The 19437-nt window shown below is 48.8% G+C and overlaps 1 protein-coding gene across 6 annotated transcripts in view; it reads right to left on the reverse strand.

Moving 5' to 3' along the window:
* EVC2 (EvC ciliary complex subunit 2) overlaps positions 1-19231 on the reverse strand; it is a 142298-nt gene extending 123067 nt beyond the window's left edge. For 2 of the 6 annotated variants that reach the window (XM_029235123.1, XM_029235125.1), the window contains exons 1-5: positions 19031-19231; positions 11894-11948; positions 8608-8774; positions 5467-5535; positions 3295-3481 (exon numbers count right to left, since the gene is read on the reverse strand). In XM_029235123.1, the coding sequence (XP_029090956.1) occupies positions 3295-3481; positions 5467-5535; positions 8608-8774; positions 11894-11948; positions 19031-19231 (679 nt within the window). Of the gene's footprint in view, positions 1-2798; positions 3011-3110; positions 3482-5466; positions 5536-8607; positions 8775-11893; positions 11949-19030 lie in introns of those variants that run through there. The other 4 variants (XM_029235124.1, XM_029235126.1, XM_029235128.1 and 1 more) reach the window with 4 other exon arrangements.
* Between the last annotated feature and the right edge of the window lie 206 nt (positions 19232-19437).

Consider the following 19437-nt stretch of genomic DNA (forward strand, 5'->3'; position numbering starts at 1 on the left):
CAGTCACACCCCCAGGTGAACAAGCAGGCTCTGGAGCCATGGGTGGAAAAAGAGGGACCCCCAAAAGAAAGCGGGTGACAGGGTGGCCACCACTGCAGGTTTCCAGTTTTGTAGGAGGCAGGGATGTCTCAGCCCCACCTTCTGGAGGTAGAGCCGGCGTGCCCTGGGGACCCTTCTGTCTGATGTTGGAAATAGACTGTGCCCACCGTAACTACTAAAGGCGGAGTTCTCCCACTGAGCTGACGTTCTCAGGTGGGCTCCAGATATCCAGCAGAAACCGAAGGCACCTGTGAACTAAAGCAACATCTCTGTCCTTGCTCTTTCTGATGGATGCCTCTAAGCCTTAGCCATGGCCTGGGGAGGATGCTGAGTGCTGCTTTGGGGACGTGGCCGTGTCTGTCCAGAGGCTGAGACTGGCAGCTGGTTGTCTGAATAGGGTGGATGTGGAAATGAGATTGTGATACTTTTTTTTTTTGCGGTACATGGCCCTCTCACTGCTGTGGCCTCTCCCATTGCGGAGCACAGGCTCCGGACGCGCAGGCTCAGCGGCCATGGCTCACGGGCCCAGCCGCTCCGCGGCATGTGGGATCTTCCCGGACCTGGGCACGAGCCCGTGTCCCCTGCATCGGCAGGCGGACTCTCAACCACTGCGCCACCAGGGAAGTCCAAGATTGTGATACTTTTTAAAAAAAAAAAACACCTTTGAGATAAAATTTATACATCACCAATTCACCTGTTCTAAGCGTGAGATCTAGAGAACTTTGTATACTTACAGAGTTGTACAGCCATCACCACAGTCTAATTTCAGAACATCCTTATCACCCTAAAAAGTAGCCTGGTGCCCAACGGCAGTTACTCTCCATAGCCACCCCCAGCCCTAGGCAACCACTGATCTACTTTTTGGGGACTAATTGGCCTTTTTGGACATCTCATAGAAATGAAATCATACAAGCTGTGTTCTTTGTGTCTGGTTTCTTTCCCCAAGCAAACCTCTTTTTTTTGAGGTTCATACATGTCGTAGTGTGTACCAATACTTCATTCCTTTCTATTGCTGAGTAATATCCCACCGTATGGATAGACCACATTTTGTTTATATGATACTCTCATATCCCTTACCTCCATGGAAATTTTTAAAAGTGAAGCATATGAAAAAATTGGGGTTCAATGAATTTCAGCTTCTGAGTCAAGGAGCTGCACCCTTTCTTCTGCTGAAGGAACCCCAACTCCTCCCAGCAGCAACAACCATCAGGGGGAGTCTGGACAGAATAAAACAATGTCATATCCCTTGAGATTGCGGTAAGTTACAGACAAACACAGTTTGGATATTACTCTCAGGGCATGTAGAATCTAGTAGGCAGAGGTAAGGCGAGGGCATACATACAATAATATACAGTCACAAGAGTAAACATAGTTGGCAGCGGCTGGGAGGCGGGGGGCAATGGAGTTGCTATTCAATGGGGATAGAGTTTCAGTCATGCAGGATGAAAAAGTTCTACAGATCTGCTGTACAACAGTTAACAGTACTGTACACTTAAAAGCTTGTTAAGAGGGCAGATCTTATGTGTTTTTTTACCAAACACAAAAATAAGAAATAAAGATAATCACAACAAAATAGCCATGGACTTGGGAGCACTTCCCACGGGCCAGGCTGTGTTGCTTTTCGTGAATGAACTAGCTTCTCCTTAGAAGGACTCCCTGAAGTGTGTCACCAGCACCCACAGTTCACAGGAGCAGAGGCTGAGGTTCAAGGGTGTGCAGAGCTCATGTGTTGGGGTGCACGTCAGTGAGTTCATGCATGAAGTGCCTGGGTGGTCCAGGCTCCAAGCAGGTGAAATGCAGGAGGGGCAGGTGAATGAGATGCAAGGAAGGAGAGAAGGACCCTCCAGACGGACACAAGAGCAGGAGCTGATGCCGAGCCATGGGAGAAAAGTGACAAGTTCAGTCGGCAGGAGCATGGACTACAAAATACCACTGGAGCAACAAGACAAGAGAGGCAAGCCACAGTGGAGCAGGCAGAGTGCCAGGCCACATCACCTCGTCTCGCCTCTGCAACAGCTCTACGAGGCTGTTATACACATGCCACATCTGGAGTTCAGAGATGGTGATTTACAGGGGCCACACAGCTCCAAAATGGCTAAGTTAGGAGTCAAGCTAGGTCTGTCTGAGACCGAGTCTGTGCTCTGCTTACAGCCCCATGTTCTTTTCTCTGAGCACCAGTTTAAGAATTGGGGGGATTTATTTTTACATCATTGAAGAAAGGCACTGAAGATCACTTAGCTGGGATGTATCATATACTTTTTATGACACTGCTTAAACCAGAGCCAGCAAAGAGGTCACTACTTGTGGGCCGACTCCACTGGTGGCTTCTGTCAATAATATGGTGTTAAGAAGGATTCTGAGGCTTCATCTAGACTCAGAGAGAAAGAGTGGTGGATTGATGAGCAACGTGGGCCATGTGTATGGAAGTGGAGAGGTCAGTAAGGGTCCCAGGCATGTGAGAGGCACTAGAGCATCCTGGGTACGGGGTGGATGGAGGAATCCAGACTTTCTGAGTTTGAATCTCAGCCTTGAGTGCCAGTCCTATGGCCTTGGGCAAGTTCCTAACCACCTTAGTCTCTTTATCTGAAGACAGGGCATGTACTCAGAATAAAAGAAATCTCACCTTCCTAGGAAAACTGACAATTCTGAAGTCATAGTAACAACTGCATTCAGAATTGGTTTTAAATCTCCTTAATTAACCAATGACAACTCGCCTCAGGAAACACATCTCTGAAAGCCAATGAGTGACGGTGTCATACCTTGAAAGGGAGCCAATCAGTAGCGGAGTTACTCCCGTGAACACGCCTGAACACGCTTGAACATGTCAAGAGCATGCTTCCAGGGCTGATGTCAGACCACGCCCATGTCTGTCCAGCACTCCCCAAAACAAGCTCTTCATTTTACTGAGTGACGGTCATTTTGGTCATCTGGGTGATGGATATGTTGGGGTTCACTCTAATCTCTGTGCCTGCTTGAAATTTTTCATAATAAATGTTGAATATATATATATATATTTCAAAAACTCTTTCCCCAAATCCCACCTCTCTCAACCTAAGTGACAAGTCAGCTACCTGGTTGCAAATACTGAGCAGTCGTCTCCTCTTCTGATGCCCTGATAGTACAATCCGTTGTGAGGACCAACTGCATGAACACATGTCACGTGTCTAAGATGCCTGCTGCATATCCCGTGCTCTGTGAGTATCTGTACGTATTTTCATCATTTTCCACCCCTGGCTTCATACACATGGCTATTACCTTGCAGAAACTTCTTCCTGAAAGCCTGGAACCCTCTTGAGGTCTGGTTTCCAGCCGACTCCCTAACGGTGAGGCCGGTGATGTTGTCCAGTAAGAGCAGGTCAGAGAGGTTGGCAGCCGCGGGCGCCCTGGTGTTGTTCACAGACAGTCGCACGTGGGCTGTCGGCCACTCGCTCTGCACGGACACCTAGGACAGGAGGCACAGTGAGGATGGGCTTGCTGGCAAACCCAACTTCCCCAAACGAGGCCCCAGCTCAACCTGTGCCCGTGGGAGGGGATTAAGGTCTCACAAAGGTTCTAGAATTTATCAGGTTTGATTTCAAAGGCCCCAGGAGAATTTTGACTCCCGTTTGCCAAGCTGTTGCTCAGAGATCATTTCAAAGAAACCGGGACCCTGAAATGCAGTGAAATGATGCCCACAGAGAAACTTAGAAGAAAAAACAGCCACGCACAGGACCACAGTCAGGCTGGGGAGATTGTGACAACTGGTGTCCCCAAGAAAAGCAAACAGGGGCTCTTTCTTACTCTATTAGTTTGAAGATTCAGCCCCAGCCAGTCCAGGGCCTCTGATTGCCATCTGATCTCCAGGTTTGCCCCAAGCTGGTCTCCTGTCTCCTGGCCAGTCGCCCCCTTCAGGGTTCTGCCTGCCCATTGTTTGAATAGCTCAGGGATAGGGAGTTCCCTGGTGGCCTAGCGGTTAGGATTCCAGGCTTTCACTGCTGTGGCCTAGGTTCAATCCCTAGCCGGGGAACTGAGATCCCCCAAGCCATGTGGTGAGGCCAGAAAAAAAAAAAAAAGTTAAATGAATAGCTCAGCTATTCAAAGCCAGTGGCCCACCAGCAGCCTGGCTCCCCACCTGGCCTCTGTGACGTTGCCCTGCTCCCTCTCTCGAACCCTATCTCCCATCACTCCTGCCCTTCCTTCACCCCAGCTCTGCTGAAAGAGACACAGGAGCTGAGAAAAGAGAGGGAAGCCATGTATGTCCCAAGAAGAGTGAGCTCTGGAACGTAATAAATGAAAAAAGCAAGTTGTAAAACTTCGTGTATGGAATACTGGCACCAACGTAAAAAGGGGAAGAAGGAAGGTATGTGTATGTACCTACGTGCATACACACACACACACACACACACACACTCATAACTGAGTGCATGTGGTAGGAAACATCTTTAGAAGGACACAGGAGAAACTGGTAGTACCAATTTTATCCAGGAAAGGGAGCAAGACAGCTGATGGCCTGGGCTGAAATGAGGGCTGTGCAGTACATGGTCAGCTCAGCAGGCTTGGATTGTCCAAACCTTGCACATCCCAAAGAAAGGACCAGCTCCTGGGAGACTAACCTCTAAAGCCCTTGGCATATCCTGCCTGATAAGAGTGTCTTTATATCCTACGGCTTTGGGCCACCCCAGGTAGCCTCTGCAAACAATGTGGTTCACGGTGAGGGCCTTGGGCCAAGCTATGTTCAGGTGACCTGAATAACAGAGGTCAGCAACATGGGTGCTCCATGCCTACATGATGGAACCTTAATAAAAATCCTGGATTCCATGGCTTGGGTGAGCATCCCTGGTTGATGCCACACATCACTGCTGGGCAAATTAAATGCTGTTCCTTCAACTCCACCAGGAGAAGACTGGCTGTCTTGGGCCTGGTCTCCCCAGAACTCTGTCCTATGTGCCTTTTGCTTTGCTGACTATAATCTATATCATTTTGCTGCTATAAACTGTAACTGTGTGTAGAACCGCTTTTCTGAGTTCTGTGAGTCCTTCTAGGGAAGCACTGAACCTGAGGGTGGTCTTGGGGACCCTCAACACAGGATCATGTGAAAGCCATCTCATGAGATTAGTAAGGGTCAAAGACCTAAAAGACATTAAGTGAGTTTTTAAACTGTCGGGCATCATATCAATGTTAAAATCTGAGAGAAAATATATACTTCCTCATTTTAAATGATCACAGAGGATTTTCACTGCCAATAATTTTATTGTTACCAAAGAATCTTAGTCCTGGTGCTGCCATATAAAATATAAGATCCCTGTGGGTCACATCATCACCCGTGTCCAGACATGGGTAGATAACCACGTGATTCGCCAGTTCTTTAAATACATAACTCTACTAATATATGATTTGGGCAAATTCAATTATTTTCTCTTTAAGTATAAACTACCTATGAATACTCACCACTGCACATTTCTGAAAAATTACTCCATTCTCAGAAGTTCCTTGAATGTCTCTTGAAATGTCTCCATACTACAATAAAATATAGAAATCATTAGAAAATGAAAAATATTTCATGCTACATTTGTCAAGTAAAAGTACAAGATGAACTTTATTTATTTATTTATTTTGCATTACGTGGGCCTCTCACTGCTGTGGCCTCTCCCGTTGTGGAGCACAGGCTCCGGACGTGCAGGCTCAGCGGCCGTGGCTCACGGGCCCAGCCGCTCCGCAGCACGTGGGATCTTCTCGGACCGGGGCACGAACCCGTGTCCCCTGCATCGGCAGGCGGACTCTCAACCACTGCGCCACCAGGGAAGCCCAAGATGAACTTTTAAAAGGGCCAGGCAGAGGGGTTACTTCTGCTCGTGTAGTAACTCCCATCAATCCTGAAGATTTTTTTAAAAGGAGTATTACAGGACTGGAACTTAAAACCTATGAGGGAAGAAGAACGTGGACGTGGATCACACAGGGCTATGTCCTGGTCTGGGGTGCGTGTCAATGACACCATTGTCACAGGGACTCAGCAAACCAGGGTTGACACTTCAGCAGGAGGAATGTGAGCAGAGCTATGGAAAAGTCCTTTAAGGACCGCACACATGTCCTGTGTGGGGTACACCAGCCACACGGCAGGGACTGAGTGAACGTGGACCACAGCATGTTGGGGCACCTCCCATGAGCTGGATGCGTCATCAACAGGGAGAGAATCAACCCGGGAATGGGCTCCTCCAGCCCCACGACGGCTCCCCTGGAAGGACACCAGTGGAAAGCCAGAGCTCGCCCGCCAGATGCCAGCCCCGCTGCCCCTCGTAATCACAACCGGTCCCTGTTCATTTCCGCCCTTGCCATATGCCCCGTGACCCCAGGCCATGCCTCCCCGCTGTCTGCCCTGCCCTCCTCCATCTGCAGTGGGTGGAGCCATACTCTCAATCACAGACCATGGCAGCTCTCAGTGATACCAACGATCATAACAATGGCTATTCTTTCCCAAGTGCCAGGCATATGCCCATCACTGTACACATATGAATTCTATTACTCCCATTTTACAGATGAGGAAACTAAGCCTCGTGAGGGTTAACGCACTTGCCCAAGGCTGCATAGGCAGGAAGCTTGGACTCCACCCCAGGCTGTGTGCTCTGTACCCTATGATCCTCCCATACCACACACCCCTCTCCAGAGCGTGACGCTCTCATTGTACAGAAGCGAACAAAGACACAGAAAGGGGAAGTGATGTTCCTGAGAACACGCTGACCATAGCAGCAGCATAAGCTGACCAGGCCTCCGAGTCCAGTTGAGTCTCTGTCCACGACCCCACCCTCGTGCTCTGATGTGCCAGGCCCCCAGTGAGTCCTTGAGGGCAGACGCCTGGCTTTCTACTCTTCCGATCCCCACACAGCATCTTGCAAACGACAATTGAACAAACATAGCTTGTTGGGCAAAGACACACAGGAAGGGGGATGGAGGTGCTGCCGAAAGAGGGGCTGAGTCACCTGTCACTGGAGAGGGTTGGAAAGACGATGACCAACATGGTGGGTTGAATGTGGCTCCGCGTCCTAAAGCCCAGAACCTGGGAATGTCACGCTATTTGGAAAAGGGGTCTTTGAAGATGTAATTAAGCCAAGGCTCTCAAGATGAGATCATTCTGGATTTAGGTGGATTGGATTTAGCTAGGCCCTAAATCCAATGACAAGTGTCCTTATCAGTGACAGAAAAGGAGAATACACACCCACAGAGAAGAGGCCACAAGAAGGTGGAAACAGAGTGACAGCAAATGTTACACGCCAACTGGCTGGGCCATGGTACCCAGCCATGGTACCCAGATATTCAGTCAAACTTGTCCAGATGTCACTGTGAAGGTATTTTAGATGAGAGTAATGTTTAGATCAATGGACTTTGAATAAAGCCGATGACCCTCCATGAGGTGGGTGGGCCTCGCCCAATCAGGTGAGGCCTTAATGGAAAAGACTGAGGTTTTCCCTAAGGAAAAGGGAATTCTGTGGCAGACACCTTTCCAACTTGAGCATCAGTTCTTCCCTGGGTCTCCAGCCTGCCCTGCAGAGTGTGGACTTGCCAGTGCCCACAATTACATGAGCAATTCTTTAAAATGAATCCCCCCCCGCCTCTCGCTCACATGTGTCCTACCTGTTTTGTTTCTACCAGTTTTGTTTCTCCAGGGAATCCTAATATAGAGATTGGAGTGGGGCAGCCACAAACCAAGGAAAGCTATCAGAAGCTGGAAGAAACAAGGATGGATCTTCTCCTACAAGCCCCCAGTGACAGCACGCCTCTGCTGACACCTTGACTTCCCACCTCCAGAACAGGGAGAGAATAAATGTCATTGTTTTAAGCCACCAAGTTGGTGGAAATTTGTTACACAGTCTAGGAAACTAATACAAATATGTAGCCGGGGGCCAAGAAGGGGCTTGTGGTCATGGTGGCCTGTTGGCTGAACGCAGTGGTCCTCAAGGCATTTTAAGTCATGAAAGCTTAGGTGAAAGCGCTATGTGAAGCCAACACATTACACAGAATATGAAGGACAGCGGGGCAGGGGCAGTGGTTAAGAGCAGGGGCTCCAAATCCTGGCTCTGCCACTTCGGCCTGTGGGACCCTGAACAAGCCTCTTAATCTCTCCAATCCTCATTTCCTCTCTGTAAAATGGGAATTAAAACAGTACCTGTTTAAGAAACTCGTAATGAGGCCCCAGTGAGATTATGCATAGACAGTGCTAAGCCTCATGCCTGGCAAATAGAAAATATTTGTTAAACACCTAGCCCTATTATCGGCAGCAGCATTTTTATAACAGGGGCAAGTGAATCAGTCTGGTTAAAACAGGACCCCCTGCCCTGCTTTAGAACCAGCTGACGCGGGGACCCAATGCTCAGATTCACACATCCTGTTCATCTAAATACTGTATATTGTACGGAAGCAGCAGCTCTCTGGAAAGTAAGAGGGATTTGCTTCCCAATGATAACTATATTCAGTGAAAGAGGAAGAATAGGTTTTTTGGAGGAACAAAAGCCTGTGACATTTTCTACACATATGGTCCAAAATTGGCTTCTTTACAACTTCTGATATGTCTTTTAAAGAACTGAACATGTTACTTACCAAGTGCTGTGTTACAGCAGACTCTCTTTTAAACAAGGTCTTCTTGGGCCACGAGGGTATAAAAGCAAATATGGAATGAATCCATGGCCCACTAGAGGCTGCAGAATTCGGGGGTGGGTTAAAGACTTCAGTTTTCTTATTGAATTTCATTCCAAATGGTGCTTCTACTGCAAAATAACAATGCACATGCATTACATAATACAGAAAGGCAGCGGTTAAACTCCAGAGGCAAACCACGTGGTACGTGAAGGCACCTGGAAAATCTTTGCTGAGTAAGTGAATAAATGAGTGAATGAATGAATGGCTTACCATCTCTTTGCCAAGAAGATGAGGCATTCTCATTGGGAGACACAGAGCTTAAGGACAGTGTTTCTCGAAGTCTGTGCTCCTTACCTGGGCTGTAGGCTGAAATGTACATTCCTGGGCCCCACCCCAGACCTACTGAGTCAGAACCACTAGGCAAGGGAGGAGCCATAGGTGATTCTTACACACCTGGCATCATACACGCCCTGCGTTCGAATCCTGGCTCTGTCACTCACCAGCTGTGTCCTGGGGAAACTCATCTGACCACTGTGTAAATTTATATTTTGAAGTGACCTGAATTGTGGAGTTGTGCCTTTTCAACATTTATCTTCTATCCAGATATAAACTTATATTGACTGAGAACGGGTCCTGTTATTCAGTCTTTCTTACACAGAGTATTGAGAGCAAGGTCTTTAGAAGTGCTTTTCAACCCCTTTTTAATAGAATTTCTAAATATATGTAGGAAAAATTAAAATTAGAAAAAAAAAGGACGTGGAACTGGAATCCTAGATAAAATCAATATCTTTTTTTCTAGAATAGTATCTGTGGTTGATTCAGTTCGTGATGTTGGAATGGCGACAAAGGTGACCATCGGGGAATTGACAGCCCTCACATGGAAAGAGGCAGGAGCTCTCCCAGGCTGGCTGCTCAGTCGGGATTGTTTGAGTCAATCACACAAGTGGGACAGGACACCCACCTCTGGACCGCAGCCCAGCCCCTCGGGCTAAGAACAAATGTTTTCCCAGGAGACTTGCCGGATGTAAAATCCTAAGGCCACTCTGGGCTTTATCTCTGGTGCAGGCATCCTGCAGGTGCCCCCTGCTCCTCCAGGCCTTCAGAAGGCCCGGCCGCAGGCTCTGATGAAGACCTGAATGACGCAGCCACTGCTACTGTCCACAGACAGTATAGAAGGAAGTCAAGCTCCAAAGTGACCATCACCACCCGCTGCATCATTGCCCAGCAGCCTCCCCACTAGTGCCACTCTCACGTGGGTCACCTGTACTATTTGTGCAGGTGTTTGGATGCACCCTTACTCCCTCGCCTCTGGGCTGCCACAGGCCTGGAAGCCTCTCCCTCCATCCCCTTTTCCTGCTAACTGCCACTCCTCAGGACTCAGTTGAGCAGCACCTCCTCCAGGAAGCCCTCCCTGAAGCCCTCCCAGTGGCCTTAGTCCTCCACCCCCTGCTCTCAACCACAGTCCTTAGTGCACTGCGCTCCCTTTGACCGACAAGTCTGCTTAATCAGTGGCTAAAAGGTCTCTGTGATTACTGTGGTATCATCTCAACCTATTTTATGCAAATGAAAACATTGGACTTTGTAAAATGTAAAGACCGCAGAGAGTAATAAAAGATATAAAAAGCACTTTTAATTCCCCCAGGAAATGAAATATGTTTATCCCTGGTATAAAACAAAGAGGTGTATTCATAATCTGTGCCGAGAAGATTCTGGACAAAAAAACTATTCTGCCTGCCCAGTACCCCTGCCTTCATGGTAGCCCCCCCACACACACACACACACTAGTCAGTAAGATTCTTAGTCTATACAGAAAAACCTGGATCCCAGCCCATCCTGGTCCCCAGGAGGCCAGAATTAGGCACAGAACCCAGAACACTCTCCCCCCAAGCCCCAGTGACAGAGTCAGGGACTGGCATGGGACCCAGGCTGCACCCACTGGTCTTTCCTGAACTTTTGCCAAGCTACTGGGAAGTCTCTTCCTTTCTGCAAGTGGCAGCAGTCAGACTCCTGGAAGTCCAGGGCTGCCAGTGGTTGTCTTTCCCACCCCGTGGAAAGAATGTTCCTGAAAATCACACTCACCAGAGGAAAGCAGGGGCCGTGATGGAAAGAGAAAGGCAGAGCCCTGACATATATACACTACCATGTGTGAAACAGATAGCTAGTGGGAACCTGCTGTATGCACAGGGAGCTCAGCTTGGTGCTCTGTGATGACCTAGATGGGTGGGATGGGGGACAGGTGGGAGGGAGGTCCAAGAGGGAGGGGATATATGCATACATACAGCTGATTCACTTCATTGTACAGCAGAAACTAACACAATATTGTAAAGCAACTATACCCCAATTAAAAAAAAAAAAGAGAGAGAGAGAGAAAGGCAGAGCCCTGAGAACATCACTCCTGCATCCAGCAGTGCCGAGGGCCTGCGAGGCCCAGTTATAGGGACCAACAAATTCCTCTTTGCTTAAGTTAGCTTCAGTTGAATTTCTGTCACCCGCTGTGGTAGGCTGAATGACAGTCCCCAAAGATACCCAGGTCCTAATCCCAGGAACCTGTGAATATGTTACCTTATATGGCAACAGGGACTCTGCAGATGTGATTAAATTATGGGTCTTGTGATGGGGAAGTAACCTGGATTACCCAGGGGCCCATAAATGTAATCCCAGGTGTCCTCAAAGAGGGAGGTAGAGAGAGATCTGAGAGGCAGAAGAGAAGGCCATATGCCCGCTAAGGCAAGATGCTAGTCTGCTGGCCTGGAGGCTGGAGGAAGGGGCCATGACCTGCAGAATGCAAGGAATACAGCTCCAGATCCTGGAGAAGGAAAGGCCTTCTTCCTAGGGCCTCAGAGGGCGTGAGGCCCTGCTGACACCTTGACTCAGACCAGTTAGACTGATTTTGGACTTCTGCCCTCCAGAACCATAAGAGAATACCTTCGTGCTGTTTTCACCACTAAATGTGTAATAACTTGTTACAGCAGCGAAAAGAAACTCATACACTTGGCTAATACAAACATTCTGCATTTTCTTTATCAGATGCCTTCGGGGGGAATGAAGACAGACCACCTCACCCTGAATTCTGGGCTGTGCACCCAAACTCCAACGTGCTGCTGTAGAAGGTGACACATTGCCTTGCTCTGTAAGGCATGCTGGTGAGCAGGGGGCAAGGGAGGCAGAAGTAGGAGGGGTATGGCTTTAGGGTCTGGTTCTCTCTCGTGGTCAAATCAATAAAAAATCAACGAAAAGAAAAACTTACCTGCAGTCAGAAAGTGAGAGCTTTCCACACTGGGCCAAATCCCATGGGGCAAGTCCTAAAAAGAGTCAAAAGGCACAAAGACATTAACGAAGGACACAGTAGGAGTGGCTGAAAGCCATTTTTGTAAATGGCTCACGTGGAGAGGAGCTGCACTTTTATCCAGAAGTCTGATGTAAATCTTTCTAAGTCGATCATCCCACCAGCTTTTGAATATAGGATGATGTAACTGCAGTTCTGGGAGCTGTCTAGGGAGACAGCAGAGTGTAGGGGAAATTTTATATAGTTGGACAGACCTGGGTTCAAATCCCATCTCTGCTTTTCATGAACCCTGTGATGCTGGGAGAGCCTCAAGTCTCTGAACTCCCAAGATCCTGCAAGTTTTCACAGAGTGGCACATAAAACACTAGCCTGGGAGTCCGGAGAACTGGATTCGAACTGGACCATTTACTTGCTGTGTGTCCTTGGCCAAGTCTCTCAGCCTCTCTGAGCCTCAGATTCCTCCTCTGAAAACTGTGGACCTCAAAGCATCCTCCCAGCTTGCTTCACCTCGCTCAGTGATGAAAACTTGTCTAAATGGGGCCCAGCCAACCCCTCCACTCTACCTTTGTAAAATACTGAGCCTTGGAAAGGCCCAGACTCCACCACTATAAAACAATGATAATAATAATTACTGCTATTATAGCGCCCTGGCTACAGCCATTGAAGTGGGCCAAGCCCAGTCTGTTCACAGCAGCATTATTCACAGTAGCCAAAAGGTGGAAGCAACCCAGTGTCCACTGATGGATGGATAAGTAAAAGTGGTCCATGCATACAATTCTACTTATAGGAGGTATGTCAAATCCATAGACAGAAAGTAGAATGGTGGTGGCCAGGGGCTGGGGGACAAAAGAATGGGGGGGGTTGTTGATTAATGGGGACAGAGTTTCAGTTTCACAAGATGAAAAGAGTTCTGGAGATGGAAGCACAACCGTGTGAATGTATTTAACATCGCTGAACTGTTAAGAGGGTAAATTTCGTTATGTGTCTTGTGCAACAATTACAAATATAAACAAAGAAATAAATAAAGCAGATCTGTAATCACCTAGAAAGAACTCTAATATATATCAAGTAAGATCCCTAGGTCATAAAATTATGAATAATATGGTTTCATTTAATAAAAATTGCATTTTTGTATGCTTAAGACATTATTATATATTTAATAATTATATTTATGTATTTATATTATTTTTATATAAATTACAGTTCATTTACTAGTATATATTATTTACATATTTACTTACATATTTAATTACTTGAAAGTATATCTATATATATGTAGATATTTAACAATATACTTAATACTATTTATACATTTAATATATAATTACACGTTTAACAATATATAATATCATAACCATGCATTATTTTTAAAAGCCTAGAAAGGAGTATGCTGAAATCTTAGACTTTGGGTCTTGGGGACCAAGTCTGTGCCCAGTAGAGGGGAGAATCCCTTGTTTCCACGCCACCTATATTGTTTCATTTCTTGTAAGAGGAGCGTGTGCCCACGTGTCATTGCAACAACAGCAATAAGGAGAACATAGACTGAGTGATGGGAACTACGCCTGTTCCTTCAGGGTCTTCCAGGGCCCCCACCCCCAATGTGAACGTTGTCCCCGAGACCCCCTCGGACAGGTGTGTGTGGCCAGGACAACCACTAATCCATAACGTGCCTTCCACAAGGTGGAAAGAGATGCCACTTCCTCAGAAGAAGAATGCCGTGTGCCAGACACTGATGTGGATGGAATAAGTCTTTGCTGCCATCTGGCAGGAAAAAAAATCTCCTAAGAGCATACATCCAGCCTGCGCATAGTGACCTCCTTCTAACAGGTACAGTGCAGGGGGAGGGGGTAATTTCACAGTGGAGCAACCTGGCCAGCGCTGGTCCAGCCGGGAGTTCAGGGTCAACACCGACAGCGAAACATCCCAGAAAACTTCCTCTTAATGGCTAGTCTCTACTTCTGAAATTGAAGACCATGGCATAGTTTCCAACTTATTTAATATTTCTTTCCCTTTGACTGGGAATCCACTAAAGAATCATTTTTGTCATTGTGTGTTTCATTTAAGGAAACATTTACTAATATGATCATTTTTACTGTGTGAGCAGATGTCTTTTCCCAATTTAATTCCTGGAAGCCAGGAAGAATTCCAAGCAACTCACAATTATTTGACAGTTTTCCATCTTTGTTTCCACTGGTAGAAACAGCCTTCTTAAATGTTCAACTCTTTCAAATAAATTAATAATATCTTGAATTTATGTTCATGTCTAATCTAATGTTCCCAAACTGGGATAATTTCTAGTCAGAGAAAATTCCCCAAAGCTGTTTTGTAGGACAAGGTGTTCTGTACGTTATTTTTTATGTGGCTGCATATCATTATAAACATAGAAACAACAGTTTAATGTTTCTAAATCTGTCTTCCTTTGATGCTCATAAATTGAATATGCCCTTAGGACTAGGTGGGTGTTTTTTCACTGTTATAAACTATAGTGAAATCTGAAAACAAACAAATGAAAAAAAAAACGCCAATAGCGATAAATCATGTTACTAGATGCACCAAGATGAATCCCAACAGAGGGCACCCTGCAAAATACCTGCCCAGTCCTCTCTAAATTGCTGAGGTCCTCAAGACAAGGAAAGTGACAGCTACATGTAAAGTGGTGTCCTGGATGGGGTCCTGGGACAGAAAAGGACATTGGGCACAAAAGCTAAGGAAATCCGAATAAACTATGGACTTTTACAATAGCATATCAAGGTTAGACCATTAACTGTAATAAATGTATCTTACTAATGTAAGACACTAATAGTAGGGGAAACTGTGTATTGGGGGGAATATATATGAATTTTCTTTACCATGTGTACAATTTTTCTAAAATCAAAAACTGTTCTAAGAACTAAAGTCTGTTAACCAGAAAAGACTAGAATTCATTCGTGAGGTCTCTGGGGCAAACAGTGGTGCCACGGGGCACCCAACTCCTACACGACTGCCTATACGACCCCTGCCCCTGGAACTTTCCATCTATTCTTTCACCCAGCCTTTACCACTCGGCAGGCTCTGTGGCAGGTCCCTGACCTCACCGACGGACAGAGGTCCCCTTCCCAACAGATGCTTCCACTTGATGGGGAGGGGCAGGATCCCAGGTAGCAAATGACTCAGGAAGCCCTCAAGTGCCAGGGACCCTTGGGGACCCTTGGCTGTGGCTCCCTGAGGTCTCGCCGGATCCTGGGTCTCACTAGCCTAGGGGAGACTCTCTGGGGGCTCCTTGGCCACCGTGAGCAGCCTGCTCTCCCAGACACCACACCAACTGCCAGTCGATACCCACCTTCAATATCCAGCCTTCCCCTCCCTGGTGATTCCCTTCTCCCAGATGACACAGCTCCTGACAAGGTCACCAGGACCTCTACAAGGCCTCAGTTCACAGCCAGTTCTCCATCCTTATTGCGCACAACTCACCAGCAGCATTTGGTATGTGAGCGTATTAGCATCCTATGGCTGCTGTAACAAATCATCACAAACTGAGTGGCTTAAAACAAACACATGTTTATTACTGTATGGTTCTGGAGGTTAGGAGTCTGACATGGGTCTCACTGAGCTAAAATCAAAGTGTCTGCAGGGCTGCATTCTTTTCTGGAGGCTCTGGGTAAGCCTCTTCCAGCCTCTAGAGGCAGCCCACACTCCTTAGCTCACGGCCCCTTCCTCCATCTTCAAAGCCAGCAGCAGTGGGTTGAGGCCTCCCAGTGCATCCCTCTGACCTTCCAATGTCACATCTTCTGACTCTCTCCTGCCTCCCTCTCCCATTTTTAAGGAGCCTTGGGATTACCCTGAGACCACCGGGATGTTCTGAGATAACCTCCCTTTTATAAGGTCAGCTGATTAGCAACCTGAACACCACCTGCAATGTTAATCTCCCTTCGCCATGTGATGTAATACACTCACAGGCTCCAGGGATCAGTATGTGAACATCTTTGGGGAGCCCTCTCTCCCTCTGAAATACTTTCCTCCCTTGACCTGTGGGTCACAGTCTTGGTCTTATCTCCTTTGCTGGATGCCTGGCCCTGGTGTTGCTCCAGGCCTCTGCCCTAAGGCCTCACTCTTCTCAAACCAAACCATACTTACTCCCAACAGGAACTCAGCCAGGCCCTGTGGGGTTAAAGGCCTGTGTACACTGTCCACTCCTTGATATAGATCTCCAGCTCAGATTCCTCCCCCAGATCAAGACTCACCCATCCACCACTCTCCTGTACATCTCTACCTGGATGCCTCATAGGTATGTCAAACTCAACAAGACCAAATCAGAATTCCTGATTGCCTCCGAGGTTTCTGCATATTAGCTAATGACATCTCTAGTCTCTCATCTGCTCAGGCCCAAGTCCTTGGTTTCATCCTTCACTCCTCTCTTCCTCTCTCTCAACCCACATCCAATCCCAGCAAATCCCCTGGCTCTACTTTCAAAGTATATCCCCAATCCACAACTTCTCAGCAGCCCTCCACTAACCTCCCTGGTCCATTTCACCTCCATCGTCTGCCTGGTCTCCCACATGCCTCCTCTCTTGGTTTTTCTTTCCACCTCTGCCCTCTATCCTCTACTCCCACACCTGCCATGGGGATGCTTTAAAAAGACGAGTCAGGGCTTCCCTGGTGGCGCAGTGGTTGAGAGTCCCCCTCCGATGCAGTGCCCCTGTCCGGGAAGATCCCACATGCCGCGGAGCGGCTGGGCCCGTGAGCCATGGCCGCTGAGCCTGTGCGTCCAGAGCCTGTGCTCCGCAACAGGAGAGGCCACAGCAGTGAGAGGCCCGCGTACCGCATAAAAAAAAAAAAAGACGAGTCAGAGCAAGCCACTTTTCTGCTCAACACTCACCCATGGCTTCCATCTAACTCAAAATAACAGCCAGTCTTAACCATGGGCCACAGGGCCTTTCCTGATCTGGCCCCTCCTCACCCTCTAGCTTCACCTCGTCCCCCTCCTCCCTTCTCCCCGGACCCCTACTCAGGCCACACCAGCTTCCTTACTGGTCCTGGGCCACACTAAGCACTTCCCACCTCTGGCCTTTGTCCTCACTATGATCTCACTCTGGAAAGTTTTTCTCCAGAAGCACCCATGCCCCTCCCTCATTCCAGCCAAGGCTCTGCTCAACTGTCATCTCCTAAAAGCGCCTTCCACCCTGACCACGGCTCTCAAGGTCATCTCTGCCAGTCCACTTTGCCCACTGTATTTCTCTCTACAGCCTGACCACCAACTGCCACACTATAGATTAACACCACTTAGTGTCTTTCTCCTGCCCCAAGAATGCAGGTCTAAGAGCAGAGACTGTCTTGTCCCCTTGTATCTCAAGCACCCAGAACAGTCTGGCACCTAAAGGCCCTTCCATAAACACTCAGAAGCCTCTTGTCCACTCAAGCCTTCACTGTTTCTCTCCTTCTGACAAACTTCCAATAGCACTTTCTGGGATGATGGAAATGCTCTATGGTCTGGGCTGTCCAATATGGGAGCCACTAGCACATGGGGCCATCGGGCACCTGAAACGTTTAAATTCAAACAGCCACAGCGTGGCCAGAGCCAATGTACTGGACACAGCAGTTTTAGAACAACTGGGAAACAGTTGTAAACTGGCTGTTAGCTCACCCTTTGCAGGAGGGGAGAGACAATAAGTTATGTGAGCATTTGGGTTCCAGTTTTCAAAGCACTCTTTTGTAGAGCCTAGCATCCATGTAAATGTTCTGGCATTGGCTTCCCAAATGAAAGATCAGGTGAGGACAGGTGAGTGAGCTCTGAAAGGGACAGCCATTGTGAGAGCACAGGACAGGCCTGGGGATTTGGCTCCCTGGGCCTTGGTTTTCTCATCAGCAAAATGGGCCAGATACTTCCCACCACACCAGACAGGAGCAAGTGAAAGGACCTTGTGAAAATGTTCATCATGAGCTTTATAAAAGCTCAGTAAATCGACACAGCATTACTACTTTGTCTTATCTAGTGAAAACCTAAGAACTAATCATAGACAGTGAAGGGAATCTCATTTAAGAGACCTAAAAATCTGTAGCAAGTGTAGCAGGCACCCTGGAGTCTACAGGTAGAAAACTCAACAGGACAAGAGGAGCCGGGCCTTGGGGGAGGGCTGGGAGGACCACAGGGCAGCGATGGGCCAGACCACTGGACAGACATTCCTGGGAACAGAAGCCTGGATTTGCAACAGGGGTCAGGGTGGAAAGGGGATATAAGTGGCGAGCGGGGGGCGGGGCAGAGTGGTCAGGTGTCTACCATGGGCAGGTCACCTAGAGGTGGGGGGAGGAATGGATGGGAAATTAGGGTGTGAGGGTGACCCAGAGGAAGCAACCATCAAAGGCCAGAGGCTGAGGAGTGGGGACTGAACCTAGTGGATGCAGCCGGGTGGGCAAGGGAGTGGGGAGCAGACATCAGAGCTGATTAGAAGGAAAAGGCAGGGGGACTGGTGACCAGATTTGGCGGAGGGAGAGGGGAAATCTAGGGTGACAGCCAGAGCTCTGTGCCCTCCCAAGTTAGGGACCGCACAGGAAGGGGCAGGGTGAAGTGGGAAGTGGCTAAATTTGCAGTCACAGGAAACCCCAACAATAGTGCCTTTTATCAACTGCTACACTCTGCCGAAGCGCTCACCTGTGTAAGATGCGCTACCTACATTCCTGAGCTCATCTAAACTCACATCGGCCCTCTGGGGTGGACCCTGCAACAGTTACAGATCAGGAGACCGAGGCACGAGAAGTGAAGCTACCTGCCCTAGGTCACAGAGCTCTTAGGTTGCTTAGGGAGATCGACCCGGCCTCTGGCAAGGTCCAAACCAACAGCCACCAGCCACACCGCTGTCTCCACCTTTCCAGGGAGTTTTCTGGCCACAAGCGTTAAGGAACACGGGTTGCATCCTACTCAGATCCCGCCCTCCCTTTAGGGTAATTTCCCTAACCCGAAGGGGCCTCCCCGCCGCGGGTATAGGGTGAAACCAAACTTCCCAATTCAGTCCCGCCCTCCGTTTAGGGTAATTTCCCTAACCCGAAGGGGCCTACCCGCCGCGGGTATAGGGTGAAGCCAAACTTCCCAACTCAGTCCCGAGACTGGGGGCAGGCCCTCCTTACCTCCGCGGTCTGCTCGGGCCCCACCCCGGGAGCCGAGCGGGGATCCTGGGGAGGCTGGGAACCGAGGAGGCGCCGGAGGGGCCCCGGGTCCGCGGGGAGCCGGCCTCGGTCCCCGGACCCCGCGGGCAGCGCCAGGGCGGCAGCCAGGAGGCCCCCGGCCAGCACCCACACGGCGCGCCCCCGGGCGCCCGCCGAGCCCATCGCCAGCCAGGGACGCGAGACCCCAGACGTGGCTGGGGAAGGCCGAGTTGGAGCAGCTTCCGGACCCCAGGCCCGCCCCGCCGCTGAGCATGCTCAGTGAGAGCCTCCGCGGAAAGTTTTCTGGAACAGACACAGGCATCTGGGGCTTGGCGGGACCGGAGGAGGCTGAGGACCAAGACCGGCGTGGGAGGGAGGGAGCCAGGCTG

This window comes from Monodon monoceros, unplaced genomic scaffold (genome assembly GCF_005190385.1).
Source record: "Monodon monoceros isolate NGI ecotype Baffin Bay Population unplaced genomic scaffold, NGI_Narwhal_1 Super_Scaffold_20, whole genome shotgun sequence".
Classification (NCBI taxonomy): Eukaryota; Metazoa; Chordata; class Mammalia; order Artiodactyla; family Monodontidae; genus Monodon; species Monodon monoceros.